Below are 22,739 nucleotides of genomic sequence, written 5' to 3'. Positions count from 1 at the left end.
AGGGAACGTGCACGGTCGGCCTCGCCGCGCGTCGCCGCGGCCTGCGCGACACTGCCGTAAAGCCGGCCCTCCCGCCGTCGCGATTCTGCCGTGCGTCGCGCAGTGCGCTGCGCGCGGGCCATGGCGGCTCTGCGGCCCGGAAGCAAAGCCCTTCGCCCGCTCGTCGGCCGTTCCTTCTCCGGCGGCGTTGGCCGGCTGGCCCGGGAACGCCGTGCGGAGCGCAGGGATGCTGCGGTAAGCCGGACGCCCGGGACGCTGGCAGGGAGGGAGGCGGCGGAGCCGACCCCGCGGGCTGCTAGGGAGAGGGCGAAGCCTGCTTATCCCCGAGCTAATTACTGTTTGCGTCTGTCTGCTCGGCTCCTGAAGTGTGCAGTTCCTCGTTTTCGCTTCGTTAAGGGAGACTAGCGTTCTGTAGACTTCACGTTGTTTGTGAATATGCTCGTAACGGCAGAGGGAGCCTGTCAGTCAGATGGAAATGTCGACTAAGATTTCAGATACAACAGTAAACAGGGCACGTGGGTACCAACACTTCGTGTGTCATCAGGCTAATGACAGAGACTGGCGAGGTTTGTTTAAGCGATAATTAAGGCAGGCCAGAAACAAAAGGGAGATAATTAAGAATTGCAAAATGTGCCTGCTGTGTGAACTTTCATTTCTGTGACGCTGTGTCTGTCAGCACACTTTTATTATAACTACAGCTTTGAAGTCCTGTCCAGTCTACAGTGAAGATTTGTTGCCTGGGCTCCTGGTTTCTGGCTCGGTTCCCTGGCAGAAGAAACAAACAAGCCTTCATTTCTGTCTCTAGAAAATGGAATTTTAGTCCTTGGGCAGAAAAAAACAAAACAGGTGTCTGAACATGTTTTGGGAGGGAAAAATGTAACTCAGCCAAGAGCTTTCTCAGGGTGAGAATTTTCCTTTACATTCAATCATTAGAGAGAGAGAGAGAGAGAGAGAGAGAGAGAGAGAGAGAGAGAGAGAGAGAGAGAGAGAGATGCTTGCTGTGGAGTTCAGAGTACAGCTTTCTGGAGACATTTCACTCCTTCCAGGAGTGAACTCACGCTTTCTCATGAAATGTTTTTCACCTCTGAGCCCTTGCATGACCTTCCCTAGCCTATTTGGTGAACTAACCCTGGAAAAAAGACCAAGAAGGAGTAATCTTTGAAGAGTCTTGCTGGGGGTGTGGGGGCTGAACGCCTTTACCTCCCAAGGCAGGCTGGTCTGCATAGCAAGGTCAGCTCCATAGCAACTTGGAGCCAAGGCAACCAAGTGAGACACTGTCTCAAACAAAACAAACAAAAAGTAAATCTTACCCAGAGTCTGCGTCCTCAGGATAACACTCAACCTTTTGTAGTCCAAGTGGCAAGCCGGTGCTACTCACCCTTTGGAAGACAGCAGTGGGGATGACTGTGGCTAAGGGAGCTGGCTACAAGCCAGCACTTTTGAAATGCGACACTGGCTACATTTAGTATCTAAATGTCCAATTGTGATAAATATTAAGTGGCACAAAGGAAACAGTTTTGCCTAGGGGAAACTTATATGTTACTTTGTTTCTTGTTTCCTGAGCTATCAAATGATTGTAAGATGATTGTTACTTTGTAAAGATCCTTTGTAAATAAGCAAGTCTAAAAAAGTAACATTAACCGGCTGGAGAGGTGGCTCAGAAGTTGAGAGCGTTGACTGTTCTTCCAGAGGTCCTGAGTTCAATTTCCGGCAACCACATGGTGGCACACAACCATCTACAATTCAATCTAGTGCCCTCTGCGGGTATGTGGGCAGAGCACTGTATATGTAATAAATAAATAAATCTTAAAAAAAAAGAAAAGTAACATTAAAACCGGCGTGATAGCACATGCCTTTAATCCCTGCACTTGGGAGGCAGAGGCAGGTGAATTTGAGCCAGCTTGGTGTACAGAGTTCCAGGATAGCCAGGACTGTTTTACCGAGAAACCCTGACTCAAAACCGCCCCCCTCCAAAAAAAATAAAGAAAAAACCCTAAAAAAGAGTTTTTCAGTGTAGCTTTGGCGCTCACAGAGATCTGCCTGCCTCTGCCTCCTGAGTGCCAAGATTAAAGGCATGTACCACCACCCCGAAAAAAAATTTTTAAAGCCGGGCGTTGGTGGCACATGCCATTAATCCCAGCACTTGGGAGGCAGAGGCAGGCGGATCTCTGAGTTCCAGGCCAGCCTGGTCTATGAGCAAGTTCTAGGGTAGCCTCCAAAACAATACAGAGAAACCCTGTCTCAGAAAAATAAAAACAAAAAAAACATTTTTAAAAAGGAACATTGCATGGGCTGGAGAGATGGCTCAGAGGTTAAGAGCACTGCTCTTCCAGAGTCCTGAGTTCAACTCCCAGCAACCACATAGTGATTCACAGCTTTTTGTAATGAGATCTGGTGCCCTCTTCTGGCGTGCAGGAATACATGGGGGCAGAACACTATATGCATCATAAATTTTAAAGGGGAAAAAAAAAAGGAACATTGCAAGTCTTTTTTTCAAGCAATTAAATCCTATACTGGCTTATTTTGCATATTTTTCTTTTACGTTTAGTACCTACATAACTTTGTTTCTGGTCTGTTTGCATTAGTTGCCCTTTAATTTTGTCTTTGACACAGTCTATGTTTCCCAGGTTGCCCTCAGACTTGCTATGTAGCTGAGGATGACCTTGACCTTCTCCTCTCTGCCTCACCTTCCCAGTTCTGGGGCTATGGTGTCCACCAGAAGGGGTTACTCAGGGCTAGGGCCTCAGTCACATCTGCAGTCCCAGTTATTTTTAAGGGGGATTGTTGTTGTTGTTTCCAGTTTTGAGTTTTGTTTGTTAGTTTGCTTTTGTCTTTATATTTTTCTGAGACATGTGTCTCTGTGTAGTCCTGGAACTGGCTATGTTGATCAGGCTGGCCACCTGCCTCTGCCTCCTGAGTGGTGGTAGTAAAGATGCCCGCCACCCACGCCCTGCTAGAAGGTAATTTTGTGTGTATAAGTGTTTTACCTGTGTGTGTATCTGAGCATGTGGGGTTTGCAGAGGCTAGAATAGTGTGTTGGATCGTCTGGAACTGGAGTTGAAGATGACAGTCAGCCCCTGTCTTAGTTATGGTCTCTATTGCTGTAAAGAGAAACCATGACCATTGCAACTCTTTTTTTTAAAGAATTTTTAAAGATTTATTTGTTTATTATATACAGTGTTCTACCTGCATGTCTGTCTGCACGCCAGAAGAGGGCACCAGATCTCATTAGAGATGGCTGTGAGCCACCATGTGGTTGCTGGGAATTGAACTCATGACCTCTGGAAGAGCAGTCAGTGCTCTTAACCTCTGAGCCATCTCTCCAGCCCCCATGGCAATTCTTATAAAGGAAAACATTTAATAGGGTGGCTTACAGTTCAGAGGTTCAGCTTATTCTCATCATGTGGCATACAGGCAGACATGGTGCTGGAGAGGTAGCTGAGAGTTCTATATCTTGTGCAGGCAACAGGAAGTGGACTCAGATACTGGAGGTGGCTTGGGTCACACATGTATATACACATACATATACATACATATATATGAGACCTCAAAGTCCGCCTTCACAATGACACACTTCCTCCATCAAGGCCACACCCACTCCAGCAAAGCCACACCTCCCATAGTGCCACTCTTTATGAGATTATGGGGGCCAATTACATTCAGACTACCTGAGCGGGCCCCCAACCCTCCCCATGCCAGTGCTGGGAATTGAGCTTAGGTCTTCTGGAAGAGTAGCTAATCTTCACCACCAAGCCATCATTGCAGCCAAAGGATAACAGTTTAGTGAAATAGAGGACATTTACACTTTCATCATTTACAAAAGAAAACAAATAATTGTGTACTGCACAGGCCTGTTGTCACTCCCTGACCCATGGCCTCCTGATGTGATATGCCACCGCTGCTGTGCCGTTCACTGCTGTGCCGTTCCTCAGAAACGTTTGTCAGTCACGCACAGTGGCTCATGCCCTTATCCGTATTGCTCGGGAAGCTAAAGTGGGAGAAACAATTCAAAGCTAACCTCAGATACATAGAATTCTGAGGCTATATGAAATCCTTTTCAGGAAAAAAAGGCCACTTTTAACGTCATAAATGTTGCTGGTGAGTGGTAGTGCATGCCTTTAATCCCAGCTCTCAGGAGGCAGAGGCCATCATGAGCTCAAGGCCAACCTGGTCTACAGAGCGAGTGCCAGGACAGCTGGGACTACAGAGAGAAACTGTGGCTCAAAAAGAAAAAAAAAAAAAGAGCAGGAGCCTGCCCTTTCTGACTCGGGGGTTGTTTATTGTGGTTTAAGCTTTTCTGCAACTAGAAGAACATTCTGAACCTTTGGGCCTGACTTTTCAAAGCACAGGCCATTTATAGTGTTTTAGAGGCAGCAACAAACAACTTGAAGTACTGCACAGGGACACAGACAGGCCCTTGAAGGAGCCACCTCTGCAGTTTTGAAAGCATCAGTGGAGCCATGTGTCTAGTGATGGCTGTCGTTTCCTGGGTGGGTCCCTGAGGCACTCACAGGTGACTGCGGGCAGAGTTCATATGGTAATTCATGCTCCTCAGTGTTTGTAGGTGGCCGTGAAGGAAAACAGGCTGACTCCCCCTGAAAATGTGGTTTCCTAAAAACCTTACTATGTTACTCTAGCTGCCACTTGCCCACCTCGAGAGAATGCATAAGGAGTTTTCTAAATCTGTAGCTTGAGACTGGGCCCCTTGAGCAGCTTACTGTCAGAGTACTGTAAACTTTTAAGAGGAATTAGGAGTTAGAAAAAGCCACAGATAAGATCCTTAGGCAGTGTGCTGAATGGTTTTATGTCAACTTGGTACAATCTAAAGTCAAATGACAGGAGGGAACCTCAGTTGAGAAAATGCCTCCATAAGATCAGGCTGTAGGCCAGCTTGTAGGCATTTTCTCAGCTAGTGGTTGATGGGGAGGACCCAGCCCATTGTAGGTGGGGCCATCTCTGGGTTGATGGTCCTGGGTTCTGTAAGAAAGCAGATTGAGCAGCCATGGGGAGCAAGCCAGTGAGCAGCTCCCCTCTGTGACCTGTGCATCAGCTCCTGCCTCTGGGCTCCTGGTTTCTGCCCTCACTTTGTTGATACTGAACTGCTCTATGGGACTGTGAGTGGATTAAACCCAAATTGATTTTGGTCGTGGTGTTTTATGACAGTAACCCTAAGACACAGCACTGCAGTGCCCACCTGCGAAGCAGACTTTGGATCCTGGGATGGTAGGAAAGACAAAGATAATAAAGCAGAAGCCATGGAGGACTGGAGGGAGGAGACGCCTACTATGGTCCTAGTGTATGCTTTGTCTTGCAGACGACACCCCGATAGCAGGAGAGTCTGTGACTGTTGCTTTTCCTAGAATTAAAGCTTTGAGTGCCTCACGGGATAGTCTGTGTTAGCTGAATTTGGTTTGGGGTTTATGTAGCACCTTTCTTCATGCAGTAGGGGACTGGGGGTCCCAAATCCAGTGAAGGCTTTGAGCTCTCATCTCAGAGGAGCCTTGTAAAGCATTCCGCCTCTGGCAAGTATGCACACTCCTGTTGTCCCATCTCCCACTGTGGCTCTGGACTGCAACACTGCCTGGAAGGAGGGGCCTGGAAGCAGGGTAGGACAGGCAGGCTAACTGCCTCTCTCTCGACAGGCAGGGATTCTTGTCTGACTCCCTGCAGGGTACGTGGCCCACAAGGAGTCTCCCTTCCCACACATGGCCCTCCTGTCCACGTTTCAGGAAGCCAGGCATTATTTTCTTACATTATAAGAACTTAAATTACAGTAATTATTCACTCTACAAAGGGAGGCTTCTTTTACAGAAGGGTTTATTCCCTCCCCCAAGCCTCTTGCTTTCTTTCCTAATAGCACCTGCTTAGTGAACAAAGACACAAAGTATTTTCATGTAGCAAAAGCAGAGGAATTAACCCATCATAGCCAAAGATAAGCATCTCTCAAGTTATTATGCAAAGCAGAGTGACTGGAACTTTCCTTACCCAGGTTCATCTGTGGAAGCAGGTGGTCTGACACCAGTAGATTGTCTGAAGAGACCCCTGCTCTGCTGGCCTCTCCTGGGCTCACCGTGCTGCGCACGGCAGTTAGGAAGAGTGCTTACTGGGGCCACCCCCTATTTGTTTTTGAGACGGTGTCTCATTGTGCATCCTTAGCTGGCCTGGAACTAGCTATGTAGATCGGGCTGGCCTGGAATTCTTGCCTCTGCCTCCTGAGTACTGGGATTAAAGGTGCACATGGGGTGCTCTTTCAGCATCTCCTGCTGCGGATGAAGTCTAAGAAGAAAAAGAACGTGTGTCTACCCAGTGAAAATGCTCCTTGTAGGCTTTGAAGCTATACGCAGAAGTGCAGAAAGGCCAGGCAGTTGAGGGGCAGCATGGGCGGTGGGTATGACTGTGCTGGGTCTCTGAAGTCCCCAGCGGTCCAGCAGCAGTGGCCGTTCGCACTTCACGAGTCCCTTGCTCTCTCCCCTGCTCCCGCTAGCACTGGCCTGCCTGCCTCTGCGTCTTCCCCTTCCTGAGAAGTTCGCACTCAGGACCCCAGGCCCGCCTACGTGCCTGCAATCCCAGCGTTTGGGCCTTTGTGGGTAGCTTCAGAAACTCCAGAGCTAACCCCTTGGGGTCCCAAGAACCTGAGATGTGAAGAGCGCGCTCCACTTTTGGCTCACTCAGGGCTTCTAAGCATGCTCTATTTCCCCCGCAATTGCCATGTGCGGCGGGTAGTCGTTGTAAGCCTGAGGATTCCTGTACATGAGAGCGAGTGTGACTGCCTGTTGTGATCCCAGCATGCGGGAAGCAGACAGAGCCCTGGAGTAAGCTGAAACTGGCCTTCAAGTTCAGCATACAAGTAGAGAGCGACAAGGGACAACACCCAGAGCTAACCTTGGACCTCCGCATGCACAATGCACACGTGTTACATGTACACATACCACATACACCAACATTTGAAGAAAGGGGGAAATAAGCCTTCGGAACGCTAGAGAGATGGCTTAATTGTCAAGTGTGTGCCACACATGCAGTGAGACTTAGGTTTGGATCCTTAGCACCCATGTGAAAACCCAGTGTGTCTCTATCCTGGTGGTGAATGGGAACAGGCAGATCCATGAAGCTTGTTGGCTGGGCAGCCAGCTTGGCCATTTGATGAGTTTCAGGTTTCCTGAGAGGCCCTACTTCCAATAATAAAGATACGCAAAGTGATGAAGGAAGACACTTGACGTAGATCATGTTGATGCCACCACATCCAAAGCTGCCACATGTGGTGGAGTGGTCTGTACAAGTTAGCCCTGGGAGGGAGATGATGGCTCAGTGACATAGGCACGGTGCCCGCACCTCGACTGTACACAGCCACCATAACAAGTACACACACACAAAGGTAAGCCACTGGGGCCTGGGACTGTGACTCAGTGAGAGAGTGTGTGCCTTGAATGGGTAGGGTCCAGAGTTTGATACCAGCTCCATAAAAACAATAAAGAGAATTATTTATTATGGTTATCGAGGTGGCTTAGTCATTAAGAACACTGGCTACTCTTACCAAGGACCCAGGTTCAACTCTTTTTTGTTGTTGTTGTTGGTTTTTTGAGTCAGGGTTTCTCTGTGGCTTTGGAGGCTATCTTGGAACTCGCCCTGTAGACCAGGCTGGTCTTGAACTCACAGAGATCCGCCTGCCTCTGCCTCCCGAGTGCTGGGACTAAAGGTGTGAGCCACCAATGCCCGGCCAGGTTCAATTCTTAACACCTACATAGCTGCTCATAACCCTCTATAACTCCCCTTCCAGAGAATCTGACACTCTCTTCTGGCCTCCACAGGTACTAGGTGTATACATGCTGGTAAAACACTGTACACAAAAATAAACTTAAAAGGGCTGGAGAGATGGCTCAGCGGCTAAGAGCACTGACTGTTCTTCCAGAGGTCCTGAGTTCAATTCCCGGCAACCACATGGTGGCTCACAACCACCTTGAATGAGATCTGGTAACCTCTGCTGGCCTATAGGCAGAAGGCTGTACACAATAAGTAAATAAAAATATTAAAAATAAACTTAGAAATGTTTTTATTTTGGGTTAGGAGGTGTGTGTGCAACTATGGGCATATGTAGAACAGTGCAGGTACCCACAGAGGCCAGAGGTGTCAGATCTGCCTGGAATATGCGGAACTGGACTTGGGTTCCGTGTGGGAGCACCAAGTGCTGTTAACCACGGGGCCATCTCCAGCCTCGCTGCAGCCTTTTCAAAGAAAGCATTAGCGATTGCTTTGGCTGTGGGCAGTGGTGCAGGGTGACAGGGTGGGGACCGGGTGGGGGCAGTGTGGACAGAGTGCTCCCGTGGTGATGGGGCTTCCTTAGAGGGCTAAGTAGGCGTCTGCCTTGCCTCCCCAGGCAGGGGTCACTATGCCCAGTGCCCAGAGCATCCTTTTCTATTTGTCTATTAAAAATATGTAGCAAAGCACTTGCGTGAGGTCTGGTTTCAATCTTCACAGTTACAAAAATGAATAAATAAATAGGAAAAGCTTCAGAGGGCTGGGGTGTGGCTCCTTGGGGCAGACTGCTTGCCCAGCATGTGTGAAGCCTTGCTGAGCTGTGTCCCCATTTTCCCTGACTTGATTTTGAACTTGCAGGAAGAGCCTTTTTTGTTGTTGTTGTTGTTGTTAAAGATTTATTTATTATGTATACAATGTTCTGCCTGCATGTAAGTAAGCCTGCAGGCCAGAAGAGGGCACCAGATCTCATTACAGATGGTTGTGAGCTGCCATGTGGTTGCTGGGAATTGAACTCAGAATCTCTGGGAAGAGCAGCCAGTGCTCTTACCCTTTGAGCCATCTCTCCAGCCCCAAGCCTTTGTTTTAAGATGATTGATATTGGGGGGCGATGCCCATAAATTAAAAATAAAGGATATGTGATATTATGATAAACATATAAATTAGACCTAACAAGCATATAATTAAATGCTGACTTTAAAAAATATTTTGAAGGATTTATTTATGTTCATGTGTATATGAATATTTGGTTAGAGCCTTTGCTCCCCCTGCACAGTTTGGGAAGTCCCCCCCCCCCCCTTTCCTACCCCTACCTCTACACCTCGCCCACTCAGAGTCTCTGAACAAACGAAGGCACCAAAAGCTCAGTTCTGTATTCTTGGTGGTTATTGCTGCATCCTGAAGTTGCCAGATGCTCAAGTTTGCATTTAAAAGCTCAGCTTTTACTTGGGCACAAACCCAGCTGTGGTGAATGTGTCATCCCTCCTTGCCTACAATCTATAAAATCTCCCTACCTTAGTTCAGGTGCTTGGCTTCTCTGGCCTTGATCTCTGGAACTGGAGAACCTTCCCGGGTTGCTTTGTTCAATATACCTGTTGCTATACTTTTTCAATTCAGCTTGATCTGGCTTACTGCGCAAGTGAAGAAACTTGCTTGGTCAGGGGGTGGCATGGCAGAAAAACCTATTAGTGAATAAACGTTATGTGGCATGTGCTTGTCTGCTGAGGCCTGAAGAGGGTATCTGGCTCCCTTGGAGCTGGAGTTATAGATGACTGTGAACCAGAAAATGATGTTGCTGGGTCATCTAAAAGAGCAGCAAGCACTTTTTAATTTCTGAGCCGTCTCTCCAGCCGCCATTTATGATTTTGACAGGGTCTCACTATATAGCCCTGAATATTCTGGAACTCATTATAAAGCTCAGACTCATATATCTGTCTGCTTCTGCCTCCTGAGAGGCATAAACTATGTATGCCCCACACCCAGTCTTAAAAGATTGTTTTTCATTATCTTTTTTTATTGTTTGTTTTGTCTTTTGAAATAGGGTTTCTCTGTGTGTAGCTGTAGCTGTCCTGGAACACACTCTGTAGACCAGACTGACCTAGAATTCAGAAATCTGCCTGCTTCTGCCTCCTGAATATGAGATTAAGGGCATGTGCCACCATCACTTGGCCTCAGTAGTGTCTTCAGAAGACCAAAGTGCATATGCTCGAGCATACACATTCAATATTTTTTAGATGTCCTGGGGATAGAACCAAGAGCCTTGGGAGTGCTAGGCAAACTGTTACTACTGAGCTACATTCTTAGTCCCTTTATCTACACTTGTAATTTTTTTTTTCGAGGCAGGGTTTCTCTGTATTGCTTTGGAGACTGTCCTGGAACTTGCTCGGTAGACCAGGCTGGTCTCGAACTCACAGAGATTCACCTGCCTCTGCCTCCCAAGTGCTGGGATTAAAGGCGTGAGCCATCAACGCCTGGCTTACACTTGTAATTTTGAGGTACAGTTTACCAGATTTTCCATGCTAGCTTCAAACAGTGATCCTGCGTCAGCTTTCTAGCTGGAGTTACAGACTGCCTGCTAAGCCTGGCCACCTCCTCTGTCAGGATGTAGAACTGTTTCAGCATCATTTGGTGAACAGTATAATGGCATTAATGTTTTTAAGCCAGGTGTGTTAGTGTCTGCCTGTAATACCAGCACTTGGGAGGCTGAGGCCATAGTTAGATCCTGTCTGACCAAACCAAAAAGGAAAACAAAACAAAGTTAGGAAAATGATTACATTGTAGTCTTTCACAGAATAAGATGAGGGTCCTGAATAACGACTGATTGTTAATTTTTGTAACACCAGGGTCAGGTTTTGTAACCCGGGGTCGGGTTTAGTTGAATGCTAATCCCATGCATTTCATTAAAGGTCTCAAGATTCTGCCCTCCAAGACATTCTTGCCATGATTGGATAGGACCCCCAGATAAATACTCAAACCTTCGCCCAGTTCATTTTCATGCTCCTGAAGACGAGTCCCCCTTGGAGCAAAGGCTGAGAGAATTGAGACAAGAAACACAAGAATGGAACCAGCAGTTCTGGGCGAACCAGAACTTGACTTTTAGAAAGGTAAGTGTGGAACTCATATCTGTGAAGAACAATACACTCAGCCACAATACACACAGCATTTACATTGTTGCTGTTCTGTTTGGGGTTTGTGTGAATATATAGAATGGTTTGTCTTTTCTTAATAGAGTGTTTAGCAGCCTGGTCTTGTGATGCACAGAATTTGGGCATCAAGGGCGGGAGGATCTCTAGTTCAAGGTCAGCCTGGTCTTGAGATACATAGTGAGACCCTGTCTCAAAATAAAACAGAAGTCTTTAGAAGATCAAAGGATTGTTTCAAACCATCATGCAGTTGTATGGAAGAAACCTTGGCCATCATAAGTCACAGAGTTTGGATTTTGTGGGAAGAGAAGTAACAAGGGGCCAGGACTAGTTCCTGTCCTCAATGGTGTTTCTGTTTACACAAAGTCACTGTCTTAGGTCGTCACTTATGAGAGTTCAAGGTTTTTTGTTTTTGTTTATATGTTTTGAGACAGAGTTTCTCTGTGTCGACCTGGCTGTCCTGGAACTCACTTTGTAGACCAGGCTGGCCTTGAATTCACAGAGATCCGTCTGTCTGCCTCTGAGTTGCTGGGACTAACGGTATCCATCACCACTGCCCAGCACCAGCTGTAATTCTTGTTCCAGGGATACAGTGCCCCCTTTTGGACTCCTCAGGCACTGTGCATACAATGCTATATATACACAGACATACAAGCAGACACTCATACATACATAAAATAAATCTTTTAAAAAGCAGGCTTTGAGGTGTGGTGTTTCCCAGCATTGGGCTCTAACTGAGAGAAGTAGGAAGCTAGAGAAGACCATTCTCTCTCTCCTTTTGTTTTTGGTGCTGAGTATTAAACCTAGGACTTTGCACTAGGTAGGTGTTCTACTAGTAAGCTACAATTCCAGCCCGTCTTAATGTTACCTAGAGATGGAGTCATGTTAAATTGCCCATGGTGCCTCACCTCCTGAGGAGCTGGGTTATAGACATGTACCACCACTCCTGCAGAGAAGAGAGTTGTTTGTTGAGTTTTAATTTTTTCCTCACTTTGATGTTTTAGACAGGGTCTCATGTAGGCATGGTGGGCTCAGTCTCATAGCTGAGAATGACCTTGACTTCCTGCTCCCCTTGTCTCCACTCCCCAAGCTCATCTGGCTAAGAGAGTTTTGATGGTCGTCTTGCAGGAAAAAGAAGAATTCATTTACTCAAGACTGCAAGCTAAAGGCTTGGGCCTGCGAACCGAATCAGGTCAGTATGTGTGTGCTGTGTTAATGTCTGAAGAAATAGGTTTCTTTGCCGATGCAGTAAGCCAGATCAAGCTGAACTGAAAAAGTAGGACAACAGGTTTATATGAACAAAGCAATTCCCAGGAAGATTCTCCAGTTCCAGAGCTTGAGGCCAGAGAAGTCACACGCCTGAACTAAAGTAGGGAGTTTATATAGGTTGTAGGCAAGGGGTGATGACGTGTCCGCCCCCAGCTGGGTTTGTGTCCAAGTGTGGTCAAAAGCTAACCGCTTTAGGCAGGCACTGGGGCAGCTGGCAACCTCAGGGAAGGAAGCCTTTGGTGCCTTCCCTTTGTTGGGAGAGTCTCTGAGTGGATGGGGTTTGGAGGGAGGGGGCTTTCATGCAGGGGTGAGCTTGAGATTCCAACCAAACAGGGAAGTGGAGGGACAGACAACCTCTGTGTCTTTCCTTTCTGTCTCTCGCCTGAGGAGACGTCTTTTCCTGAGTGTGTGTACCATCATGGTTCCCACAGGCTCCTGGCCCCCTCCTCTGTCTCCCTCCTTCAGGGGTACCACAGCCTCTCAGACTTTAGGGCCTCCTCTTTCCATTGATTTCCTTTTTCTGTATGGTACCGGAAGTGGAATCCAGGGCCTTGAGCATTCTAGGTAAATCCTCAGCCATCGACAGCACAGCCCTTCATCCTGCTGAAGGGTGACTTCAAGCCAAGGCCTCTGTAATCTCCAACTGTAAGCATGAGTTTTCTGGCCCAGCAGGTCCGTAGTCCTTGTCCCCCAAATAAACGCACAGATGCTATATTAATTATTAAATGTTGGCCGCTAGGTATGGCTGCTTCTTCTTCTTTTTTTTTTTTTTTAAGATTTATTATGTGTTCTGTGTGCATGTATGCCTGCAGGCCAGAAGAGGGCACCAGATCTCATTACAGATGATTGTGAGCCACCATGTGGTTGCTGGGAATTGAACTCAGGACCAATGGAAGAACAGCCAGTGCTCTTAACCTCTGAGCCATCCTTCCAGCCCCTGGCTATGGCTTCTTATTGTCTAGTTCTGTCTAAATTATTAACCCACTTCTAATAATCTAAGTATTTCCATATGGCCTTCTCTTACCGGAGAAAGGGTCTAGACCTGTTATTCCTCTCATGTCCTACATGGTAACTTGATGCTGCAACGATAAACGGCACACTTATTGAAAATATAAGTAAGTATTTAGTGTAGAAATTGCTCACAAGAGAAAAACAAGTAACCCAGATGAGCTGAGTATTTTTCTGCCCCCGAACTGGAAGCCAAAAAGAGGGCGAGAGGTTCTGCTGTTCAGTCTTTTATTCCTTCCTCCATACACGCCCCTAGCCATGCCCAAAAGTGGCATAGTTCACCGACTACGTCCGTATACGTCTTTAGTCATGCCTAAAGTGGGTGTGGTTAGTGGTGCAGTAAACCGCCCTTTTATTACCTCATCTGTATGCGCCTCTAATATGCCACATGGCTAATGGCAGAGTGCTGTTTCCTCCTACAGTAACTGACCCTGCCTATGTTTCTCAGAATCCTCCTTGTCTCCTAGTCCCACCTACCATCCTGCCTCATTGGCCACCGTGCTTTATTCATCAACCAGTAAGAGAAACATACGTGCAGAAGACGTCCCCATCACCCAGCCTCCCACCTTCCCAGCTCTCCTGGATTCCTGAGTCAGTTCTCAAGCCAGAAAGAGAAGAGCAGTTTGTTAACCTTCTTCTAAGTCAGGCCAATTGAACTGTGCGTTTCCCAACACTTTGCATCCCTGTCTTGTAAGCATTGAAGTTAGACCCCTGTTAATTCTCTGTCCACTGCAGTGTCTCAGTCTTCCCCAGCTTCTGGTCTTTTTATTTGTTTTGTTGAGACGCCCGGCTTGTCAATCCCTGCTTTAAATCCATTCTTTGCTTTATAGCTAGACTATTCTGCCGAAAATTCATACCTGGTACTCCCCCTTTGTGGACTTGTGTTGTTGTTGTTGTTGTTGAAACTATGTCTCACTATGTAGCCCTGGCTAGTCTTGAACTCAGAGATCCAAAATGCTGGCATTAAAGGTGTGGCCATCATGCCCAGCCCTCGTCACAGGCTTTGGACCCTGTGACCACAGGGCAGGCCTGCTGCCTCACCACTTGGTCCTTGTCCGTCTCCTAGGACAGGAAAATAGATGCAGGCTGCTGGATTTGCTTGTCTCCTTTTTGTTTGTTTGGCTTTTGGGTTTTTGAGACAAAGTCTCACTGTGTAGCTGGGGCTGACCCTGAGTTCTGTCCAGCTTCCCCAGTACAGGAATTAACCAAGGTTGCCACCATACCTGAGTTGCCATTTCTTTTACTCAAAACAGCGTTGGCCATTTTCTCTTAGTGTTGAAGTTAGACCTTACTAATATTCCTTACTGTTTGTTAAGTAGATGCCTACTGTCAAGATATTCTAATGGATAATCCAGAGCCATTAATTCCAAAGCTGAGTCTGTCATTGGGTTCAAAGTGCCCTCACTCTCTGCTGATCCCTAGCTGTCCTGGTTTCCTCAGGAGAAGGGCTCAGGAGCAGTAGTCTGGGTGCTAGCCCCCTTCTATTGCTCTGTGCTGACAACCAGTGTCTTAGCGGGTCCACAACAGAGGAGGATGCTGTGCCCAACACTCAGTGTGGGAATGGATGGTGGTCAGTTTGGTCCTGATGGAGTGCCAGCCACTGTTCTGAGTCCTTTCCATGTATCAGCCACAAAGACCAAATAATGCGTGATGAACCTGAGGCTTAACTAGGGTGAGTGCCCAACCCGAGACCACACAGTGAGAAAGGCTGGGCTCTACCCACGGCAGCCACAAGACCCTGCTGATCTCGGCAGTTCTCAGTGCAGCCTCTGCTAGGTGTGTGTGTGTGTGTGTGTGTGTGTGTGTGTGTGTGTGCGCGCATGCGTGTGCGTGCACATGTGTGCGTGCGTGTATGAGAGAGTGTTGTGTGTGAGAGAGGGTGTATGTGTATTTGTGTGTGCATGTATGTGTGTGTATGTGTGTGAGAGAGTGTGTGTGTGCTGTCCGTGTGTGTGAGAGAGAGTGTGTGTGTGTGCTGTCCGTGTGTGTGCGTGCACGTGCGTGTGTGAGATAGAGAGAGAGAGAGCTGGCCATGTGTGTGCGTGTGTTGTCTCCATAAGGGGTGTCTGGTCTACCAGATGGTGGCACCGGGTCGGCTCATGCTGTGGTATTATGGTAGAGATTGGCCGCTCTTCTAACAGGAGAGTTGTTTTGACCCCTGTGAATATGACAGTCTTCTTAGTGACTCTGCTATGTACTGAAAGACTGGCCTTATGTAACACTTATAATTAACTTGGCAATGAAAAAGACAGACTGTCTATGGAGAGGGACAGACAGTACAGAGTCACCACTCTGACAGTCTTTAGAGCCATGTGGAGGACACAAATCCCAGTTGGGTGGGAGCGGCATGGTTAATAAAGTGTTCCTGGAAACTGCTGAGCGTGGATGTCAAGTTCCTCAGCACAACAAGAGTCCTGGGGAGTTCTTGTCAGCTAGCTAGACACAGCCTCCATAATGTAGAAATGCTTAAAAGCATGTTCTGTTGAGGTTAGGCAAAGAGTTACCAGGCTGAGGGGGTTGAAATGGGGAGGGGGACACAGTGGCTGAGAGAACACACATGTGCTGAGAAACACTTAACATGTCGGGCTCTGTGGAGACCCCCCTGGAGCTTCAGTCAGAGTTTTGTCTAGGAAGTTATATTGGAAAAACGAATTGATTTTGATGTAAAAGAAAAAAATTAGATTTATTCCTCTTAGAATACACATTCCAAATATTTTTTTTATTATTGGGCGTCAGTTACTGATAGACTTCAGAGTTAAAGCTAACCTTTCTAGTGGTAGAAAGTCAGGCTGAGCCAGACGATGGTGGCGCACGCCTTTAATCCCAGCGCTTGGGAGGCAGAAGCAGGCGGATCTCTGTGAGTTCAAGGTTAGCCTGGTCTACACAGACACAGAGAAATCCTGTTTTGAAAAACAACCAGCAATAACAAAATCATGGGGCTGGAGAAATGGCTCAGTGGTTAAGAGCACTGGCTGCTCTTTCAGAAGACCTGGGTTCAATTCTCGGTACCTACATGACAGCTCACAACTGTCTGTAACTCCAGTTTCTGATACCCTCACACAGACATACATGCAAGCGAAACACCAGGGAACATAAAATAAAAAATAAATTGTATATTTAAAAAAAAACAAACCAGTTCTGTAAATGGATAGGACCCAGGTCCCACAATCCCCCTTGAAAGCACACATAGTGACCCAGGAGCCTCCTATTTGACTCCACGCCTTGTGCCTTGTAGGACACAGGAGGCATTCTAGACCCAAACAGCAGCAGCACGGGGCTGAAAGCATTGAACAGCGGGGGCTCCTGTGGGGGGACTTCCAGCAGGCGCTGGCTGAACAGCTCAGTGGACGCCGAGGAGCTGGGCATGGGGAGCAGGGCCCTGGCCGTGGCCGTGCTCGGGCAGTGGGGGCAGGACCACTCTAGGATTCCTTCCTGCCCTTCTCTTGCCTGGTGTACTCTGGCCCTCTGCCGCCCTGCTTATTCCTTTGTCCAGTGATGCCAGCCCCCAGGCCAGCTCCAGCCATGCTGGGCCTTGGGTCAGCAGACAGAGATGGGGTTGTATTGAATGAGCCTGGCTGCTGCCATGGGAACCGGGGATGGAGGAGACCCAGGGGGTGAGCAGACAAAGGGTTCAGTGTCCAGGAAGCACACACAGTTCACCGTGAATGGCAGATGGGCAGTGTTTATAGCCAAGATGCCATTGGCCATCAGGACTCTTAAACAGACTGCAGCCACTCTGCCTTGGTGAGAACACCTATGGACGATGACGAGTGTGAAAACGAAGCTGCCAGCCCTAACAAACAGTGCGTCTCAGGCAGCAAGGGGGCAGTCTGCATTCACAGGGCAGCTCTCCTTCAGTTCTGCTGGAGCTGCTTTGGTGGCTGGTGGCAGCTTGAAGTCCCTAGCCCTTTTCTAGAAGGATCTAGTTGCACCCGTTGTGACATGTAAAGAAGAAAACAAGCAGTAGCTATGAGCCGTCTCTAAGAAGTTCTTATGGAGCAAACGTGAGTCCAGCAAGGGTTCCTTACAGGCTTCCTTTAACTGCAAAGTGGGCTGTCTAGAAGCCATGTGACCGCAGACTAGGCAGAGCGGCTGGCCACCTGCTTGCGGGATACGCTGCACGTTCTACTGCTGTGTGGGGTTCACCGGCTGCCTGCAAGTGCAGGAAGTGGAAAGCCCCGACTTCAGTTGTCAACTACGATCAGGAAGGCGTCCCCCTCCCCTTCCATGATTGCACAAGTGTTTGCATCTAGAAAAGAGGGAGCCATGGAGACAGAGCCACTTTGTCTGCTGGCATTTGTGAGACGCCCACGCATTTTCAGAACTGATGTAATGATTGAGTTTTCCCCCTCCTCCCTCCCTCCTCCTCCCTTCCTGCTCCCCAGCCCTCTCTTCACCCCTCTTCCTGCCCCAGTCTGCTTTATGTTTATCACAAGAGGGAGTAGAGCGAGAATGACTTGGCAAACCCTGGCAGGTTCCTACTGTCCATCGTTGACCTGAGGAGTTGGGGCGTGGTGACCCTATAACCTGTCTGAGAGCCCCTTAGGAGAGCATCAGGTGTGGGCAGCTGTGCCTGCCTCCGCCCTGCACTCACCCTTCCCTGTCTGCGCTAAGTACAGCAATGGCAAGGCCGTCCAGAGTACCCTCTCAGCTCCAACTACTGCCAAGCTTCAGAGAGGCTCCTGTGAGGCTGGGCTGTGGTGATGGTTTGCTCCAGATGAGGAAGTAGGTGGAGGGCGGACACAGTTTACGTCTACACGGCCAGCAGGGGAGCCTGTCCCTCCAGTGAAACAGCTTGTGCTGCTGTTGCCGGGGGAACAGCCTTTCTGTTTGGACAGTCCCCATGAAAGGCCAGAGATGCTGCTGGAGGAGAGAGCACTCCCTTCTCTATGGATGGGCTAAGACTGCCTCCCCGAAAGTGGCTCTGCCCTGGGCTCCATCCTGGTGCCACGAAGTCTGGTCCTACAGAGAGGAGTAACTGGGGCCATGGCTCAATGCTTAAGAGCTCTTTCTGTTCTAGTAGAGGACCCAGGTTGGTTTCCAGCAATCATGTCAAGCGGCTCACAGCTGCCCAGGGCATCTAACACCCACTGGTCTGTGCAGGTACTCTGCCTACCCACTGTGCGCAGACCTGTGAATAGATACACAGATGTATACATAATTGAAAAAGAAAATAGAATCTTTGAAACCTTTTACTTTTGTGTGTGTGTGAGTGTGTGTGTGTATGTGTGTGTGTGAGTGTGTGTGTGCACATGCTGTAGCATGTAGGTGGAGGTCAGAGGATGATTAATGGGAGTCAATTTTCTCCTTTTACCTTCTGGGTCCCAGGGATTGAACTCAGGTCTTCAGACTTGACAGCAGGTGCCGTTACCCACAGAGCCATGCACCAGGCCCCTGGTGCTTGTAGTTTTGAGACAGGCTCTCCTATACCAAGGCTGGCCTCTGACTTCTGATCCTTAGACTTCTACCTGTGCTCTGGGCTTGCAAATAGTCACCATCACAGGCGACTTCTTATGTTAGGTTGTAATTTACTTCCAGGTCAGAGAGCAACACTGGATGCAGAGGAAATGGCTGACTTTTATAAGGAGTTTCTGAGTAAGAATTTTCAGAAGCACATGTGTTATAACCGGTAAGTGTTTGCATCTTCCCGAAAGTTAGACTGTCATGTCTGCATTTGCTTATTGTCTTACCTTAGTTGAAGCTTCCACGTGTTCACTGGAGGTGGAGGTCGCATGAGTTTGTGATCTTCACTTTTTGCCATTTTAGCTGAACTTGTCAGCCTTCCTGTGTGCTCAGCACCCATGGCACCCCCGGCCCTTAGGTCAGCAAGTGTCATTCCTTGGGGGTGTACAGTCAGTCAGGACATTGCCTGAATGGAAACGAGGAGGTCAGCAGAGACCAGAGGCCACAGGAGAGCCATGCAGGGACCAGCAAGGATGTGCAGTGTAAGGCAGAGTCAGGCAGCCTCCCCAGAACTGTACATGCAGAGGACAACACAGTGTCAGTGTACACCCGTGTCTGTGCAGCCCCGTGTCTGTGCACACCCGTGTCTGTGCCAGTGCTCACGAAAGCTCACGGGTCTCCCTTGGCTATGTAAAGCTGAAGACATTTGAAACCATAACCTGATGTCAGCTGAACCCAAAATATTGGGAGTTCTACAGAGTCTTCAGATATCTGGACAGGGTATCTAAAGATGAGGTGGTTTTGTCCATGAGTTAGTTGATCATCCTGTGAGATTGTGACTCTCCCCCCCCTTTTATTATATTTATTTATTTATTTAATCTGAGACAAGGTCTCATATATAGGCCTGATTGGCTTGAAACTTGCTAGGTGGACCAGGCCTCTGCCTTGGGAGTGATAGAATTACAGGCATATGTCGTCATGTTTGGCTCTTTTGTTAATATTATTGATTTTGTGTTTTGAGAAAGGGTCTCGCTCACTATGTAGACCATGCTGGCCTCGAACTCACCGAGCGTCTGCCTACCTCCACTTCCCAAGTGCTGTGATTAAAGGTGTGGGCTGTAAATTGAAACTTCTGTTTGTTCCACCCAGTCCCGCAGCCTCTTCTTATAAAATAATCACTCAGGCTTAATATTAATTATAATTGTTTGGCCAGTGGCCTTTACATATAAATTAACCCATTCCTACTAATCTGTATCACCACATGGCCGTGACTTACTGGTGATGCTCTGGCCTGTTACTCCTTTGGTGGCTACATGGCATCTTCCCGACTCTGCTTCTTTTTGTCTGTAACTCTGTTTGGATTTCCCACCCAGCTATATTCTGCTTGGCCATTGGCCAGATCAGGTTTATTTATCAACCAGTCAAAGCAACGCATTCACAGCACACAGAAGGACATCCCACGTCAGTGGCCACCATGCTTGGCCTGATCAGTCTGATTTTTAAATAACCACCTTAGCCTCTGGTTGTCTCTGGTAAAAGTTAAGGTGCAACTTGAGATTTGCTTTAAAATATAGCAGTGAGGACTGGGTGTGGCCGTTGTGGCAGTCCCTGAGAGGATATGGGTGACAGTGAAGGCTGTATGAGCGGCAGTGTCCCTGTCTGTCAGAGCCTGACTGCCCCCTACAGGCTCCCCGTGTACAGCTGCTCTCAGCAGGCTCTTCACCTACCTGGTCGGTCAGGTCATCCACATCACGAGACAGCGTGTCTCTCCTTGGCCTGAGACCTGGAGGAGCGCCCTCTCGCTCTCCCAAGCTTTTCCTCTTTCTTTATCCAGGGTGTGGCGTGTCAGTGCTGCCTCAGCGAGGGAGTGGTAAAGTTCTCGTGTAGATGGAGCTTGGGGACTTACACTGTGTGACCTGTGCTGTCCCTCCCAGGCTCTGGTTCCTCTCTTACCTCGTCACTGAGATCCAGGAACTCAGTGGATCCAGCCCTAGCAGAAGTGGTTCAGTAGCTCAGGGGCTGCCCGAGGCTTGCACCAGGGCTAAGATGTGCCTGTCCTCTGTCCATTGAGCTCTCCAGACTTCGCCATTAGGTTTGAAATTGCCACCAGTGAATGACTCCCGTTGAATGGCTTGTAGGCAGCGTTTCCCTTGTACAGATTCCACCACGCTTTGTATGAGGACACAAACCTGTCGTCCGGGAAAAGGGATTCAGGGCTTGTGGCCAGGCAGCCTCCTAGTGGGGAACACGGTGTCTGTGTATAAATTAGACCAAGGCAGGATACCTTCCCGTCCCTAGGAAGCCTGCCAGGCTGTGTTCCATGGTTACTGGTCTCCACAGTGCTATCTAGAATGTCCCTGGATTCAGAGAGGATCTTGGGAATCTTTTAGTAAAGGCCAGAGGAAGATGAGCACCCTCCATACGGAGGAAACTGGCTACAGATGTTTATGGCCCGTTGGGGTGGAGGTAGGGAGCCTAGACCACACCCCGGGGAGCTGCTGTTTGACCCTGTGGCTGACCGGTGCCTCTCCTTCTCTGTAGAGACTGGTACAAGCGTAATTTCGCCATCACATTCTTGATGGGGAAAGTGGCACTGGAGAGGATGTGGCGCAGGCTGAGGCAGAGGCACAAGACGACGAGTTAGGAGACCACCCGGCCGGGCCCCAGCACCCGCGCCATGCATGTGAGCACGTGCACGCACGGTATGGCCCATGATCTGCCTTTCCTGACTGCGTCCCAGCCGGCTCGTTCTCGTGGACACACTGTATGAGCGCTGTCTGTGTCTTGAATTCAGAGTACAGCCATGTCAAAGTATGAATAAAGTCTCACTGAAACAATTAGACCAGTGCAAGCTGGGAGTGGCTTTCAGCGGACTTTGGGTGGGAGCCTGGGGTCCAAGCCCTGACACAGTAAAGTCAAACACAAACACAAGCCTGCTGACGACAGGTGACGTCACCATTTAAAGTGAGATGACCCCTCAGCTGGCAAAGACTGCGTGGCAGCTACCATCACCCAGTTAGAGAGGGAGTGGTGAGTGTGGACTGATGTGCCGTCTCCCACTGCGTGTCTCCCAGAGGCTCGGTAGGTAGGGGCTAGGAGGAGTCCAGCCCCTTCTTTCTCTCTCTGCTTCCTGCTGCCACAGCCTCCTCTGCCACTTGCTTCTTGACACGAGGTGGCACTTGACCAGCAAGCCAAGGCATCGGGGCCGAGTGACCTGGACCTGTGAGACCGCTTCCTTTCCTCCTCTGTGCTGATGTCTCTGGAAGTTTGTCAGCAGCAGGGAGCTAATGTCACCCTGTGTGCTGCTACTGATGGGCCTTCAAAACCTGCACAGATCCCACGTCGCCAGCGCGATGATCGTCTGTCCCAGAATGTCATCCTGAGACAGGGATACCGATATTGTTGGACAGATGGGCTGTGCCCCTCAGCTAATGGCTCGGTGACTCGTCCTAGAGTATACATTGTATGAGGGTGGCACTGGTCCCAAGCCACTTGTTTCAGGGAAGAGAAACTAAAAGCAAGCTGTAGTCAGTTAGGGGAGGTCGCATCAGAACCAGGGACCTTTGCAAACAGACTCCTGGTCCCTGCAGCTGAGGGCCAGCGACTCTACCACTTGCCTAAGTATCAGGCCCAATGGTAATGTTGTCAGGTCCTCATCTGCTTGCAGGACTCAGCAACAGGTGACAGGGCTTGGGACTCGTTACCCCAGCCCCCTACTCCTCCTTTTTATAGTTATTGTGTGTGAGTGTGTGATGTGTATAGTATGTGTGTGAGTGAATATGTGTGTGTATAAGTGTGTGAGTAAATGTGAGTGTGAATGTTCGTGTACGATGTGTGTGGTGAGTGTGTGTGTAAAAGTGTATGAGTAAGTGAGTGAATGTTCATGTACGATGTGTGTGTGAGTGTGTGAATGTGTGAATATGTGTGTGTATAAGTGTGTGAGTAAATGTGAGTGTGAATGTTCGTGTACGATGTGTGTGTGAGTGTGTGAATGTGTGAATATGTGTGTATAAGTGTGTGAGTAAATGTGAGTGTGAATGTTCGTGTACGATGTGTGTGGTGAGTGTGTGAATATGTGTGGTGTGTGTGTATAAGTGTGTGAGTAAGTGAGTGTGAATGTTCGTGTACGATGTGTGTGGTGAGTGTGTGAATATGTGTGGTGTGTGT

At 48.6% G+C, this 22,739-nt stretch overlaps 1 protein-coding gene across 1 annotated transcript; it reads left to right on the top strand.

The window, feature by feature from the left end:
• The first annotated feature begins 3 nt into the window (after positions 1 to 3).
• On the top strand, positions 4 to 21,412 carry LOC101828788 (cytochrome c oxidase assembly factor 8). The gene is made up of 5 exons (XM_013112217.3): positions 4 to 234; positions 10,656 to 10,853; positions 12,021 to 12,084; positions 18,708 to 18,798; positions 21,114 to 21,412. Exons 1-5 carry the CDS (start codon positions 121 to 123, stop codon positions 21,214 to 21,216), a joined length of 570 nt encoding a protein of 189 aa, XP_012967671.1. The 5' UTR covers positions 4 to 120; the 3' UTR covers positions 21,217 to 21,412.
• Positions 21,413 to 22,739: the final 1,327 nt, after the last annotated feature.

The sequence above is a fragment of the Mesocricetus auratus genome, unplaced genomic scaffold, assembly GCF_017639785.1.
Source record: "Mesocricetus auratus isolate SY011 unplaced genomic scaffold, BCM_Maur_2.0 Super-Scaffold_15014, whole genome shotgun sequence".
NCBI classification, from domain to species: Eukaryota; Metazoa; Chordata; class Mammalia; order Rodentia; family Cricetidae; genus Mesocricetus; species Mesocricetus auratus.
This window is presented reverse-complemented; position numbering and strand designations above follow the sequence as displayed.

What these genes read in the sequence shown, in the direction of transcription:
- LOC101828788 (XM_013112217.3), top strand. Translation starts at nt 121, where the DNA reads ATGGCGGCTCTGCGGCCCGGAAGCAAAGCCCTTCGCCCGCTCGTCGGC. An exon ending in AGAACTTGACTTTTAGAAAG is followed by an intron (nt 10,854 to 12,020) that starts GTAAGTGTGGAA and finishes GTCGTCTTGCAG; the next exon opens with GAAAAAGAAGAATTCATTTA. An exon ending in AAGCACATGTGTTATAACCG is followed by an intron (nt 18,799 to 21,113) that starts GTAAGTGTTTGC and finishes CCTTCTCTGTAG; the next exon opens with AGACTGGTACAAGCGTAATT.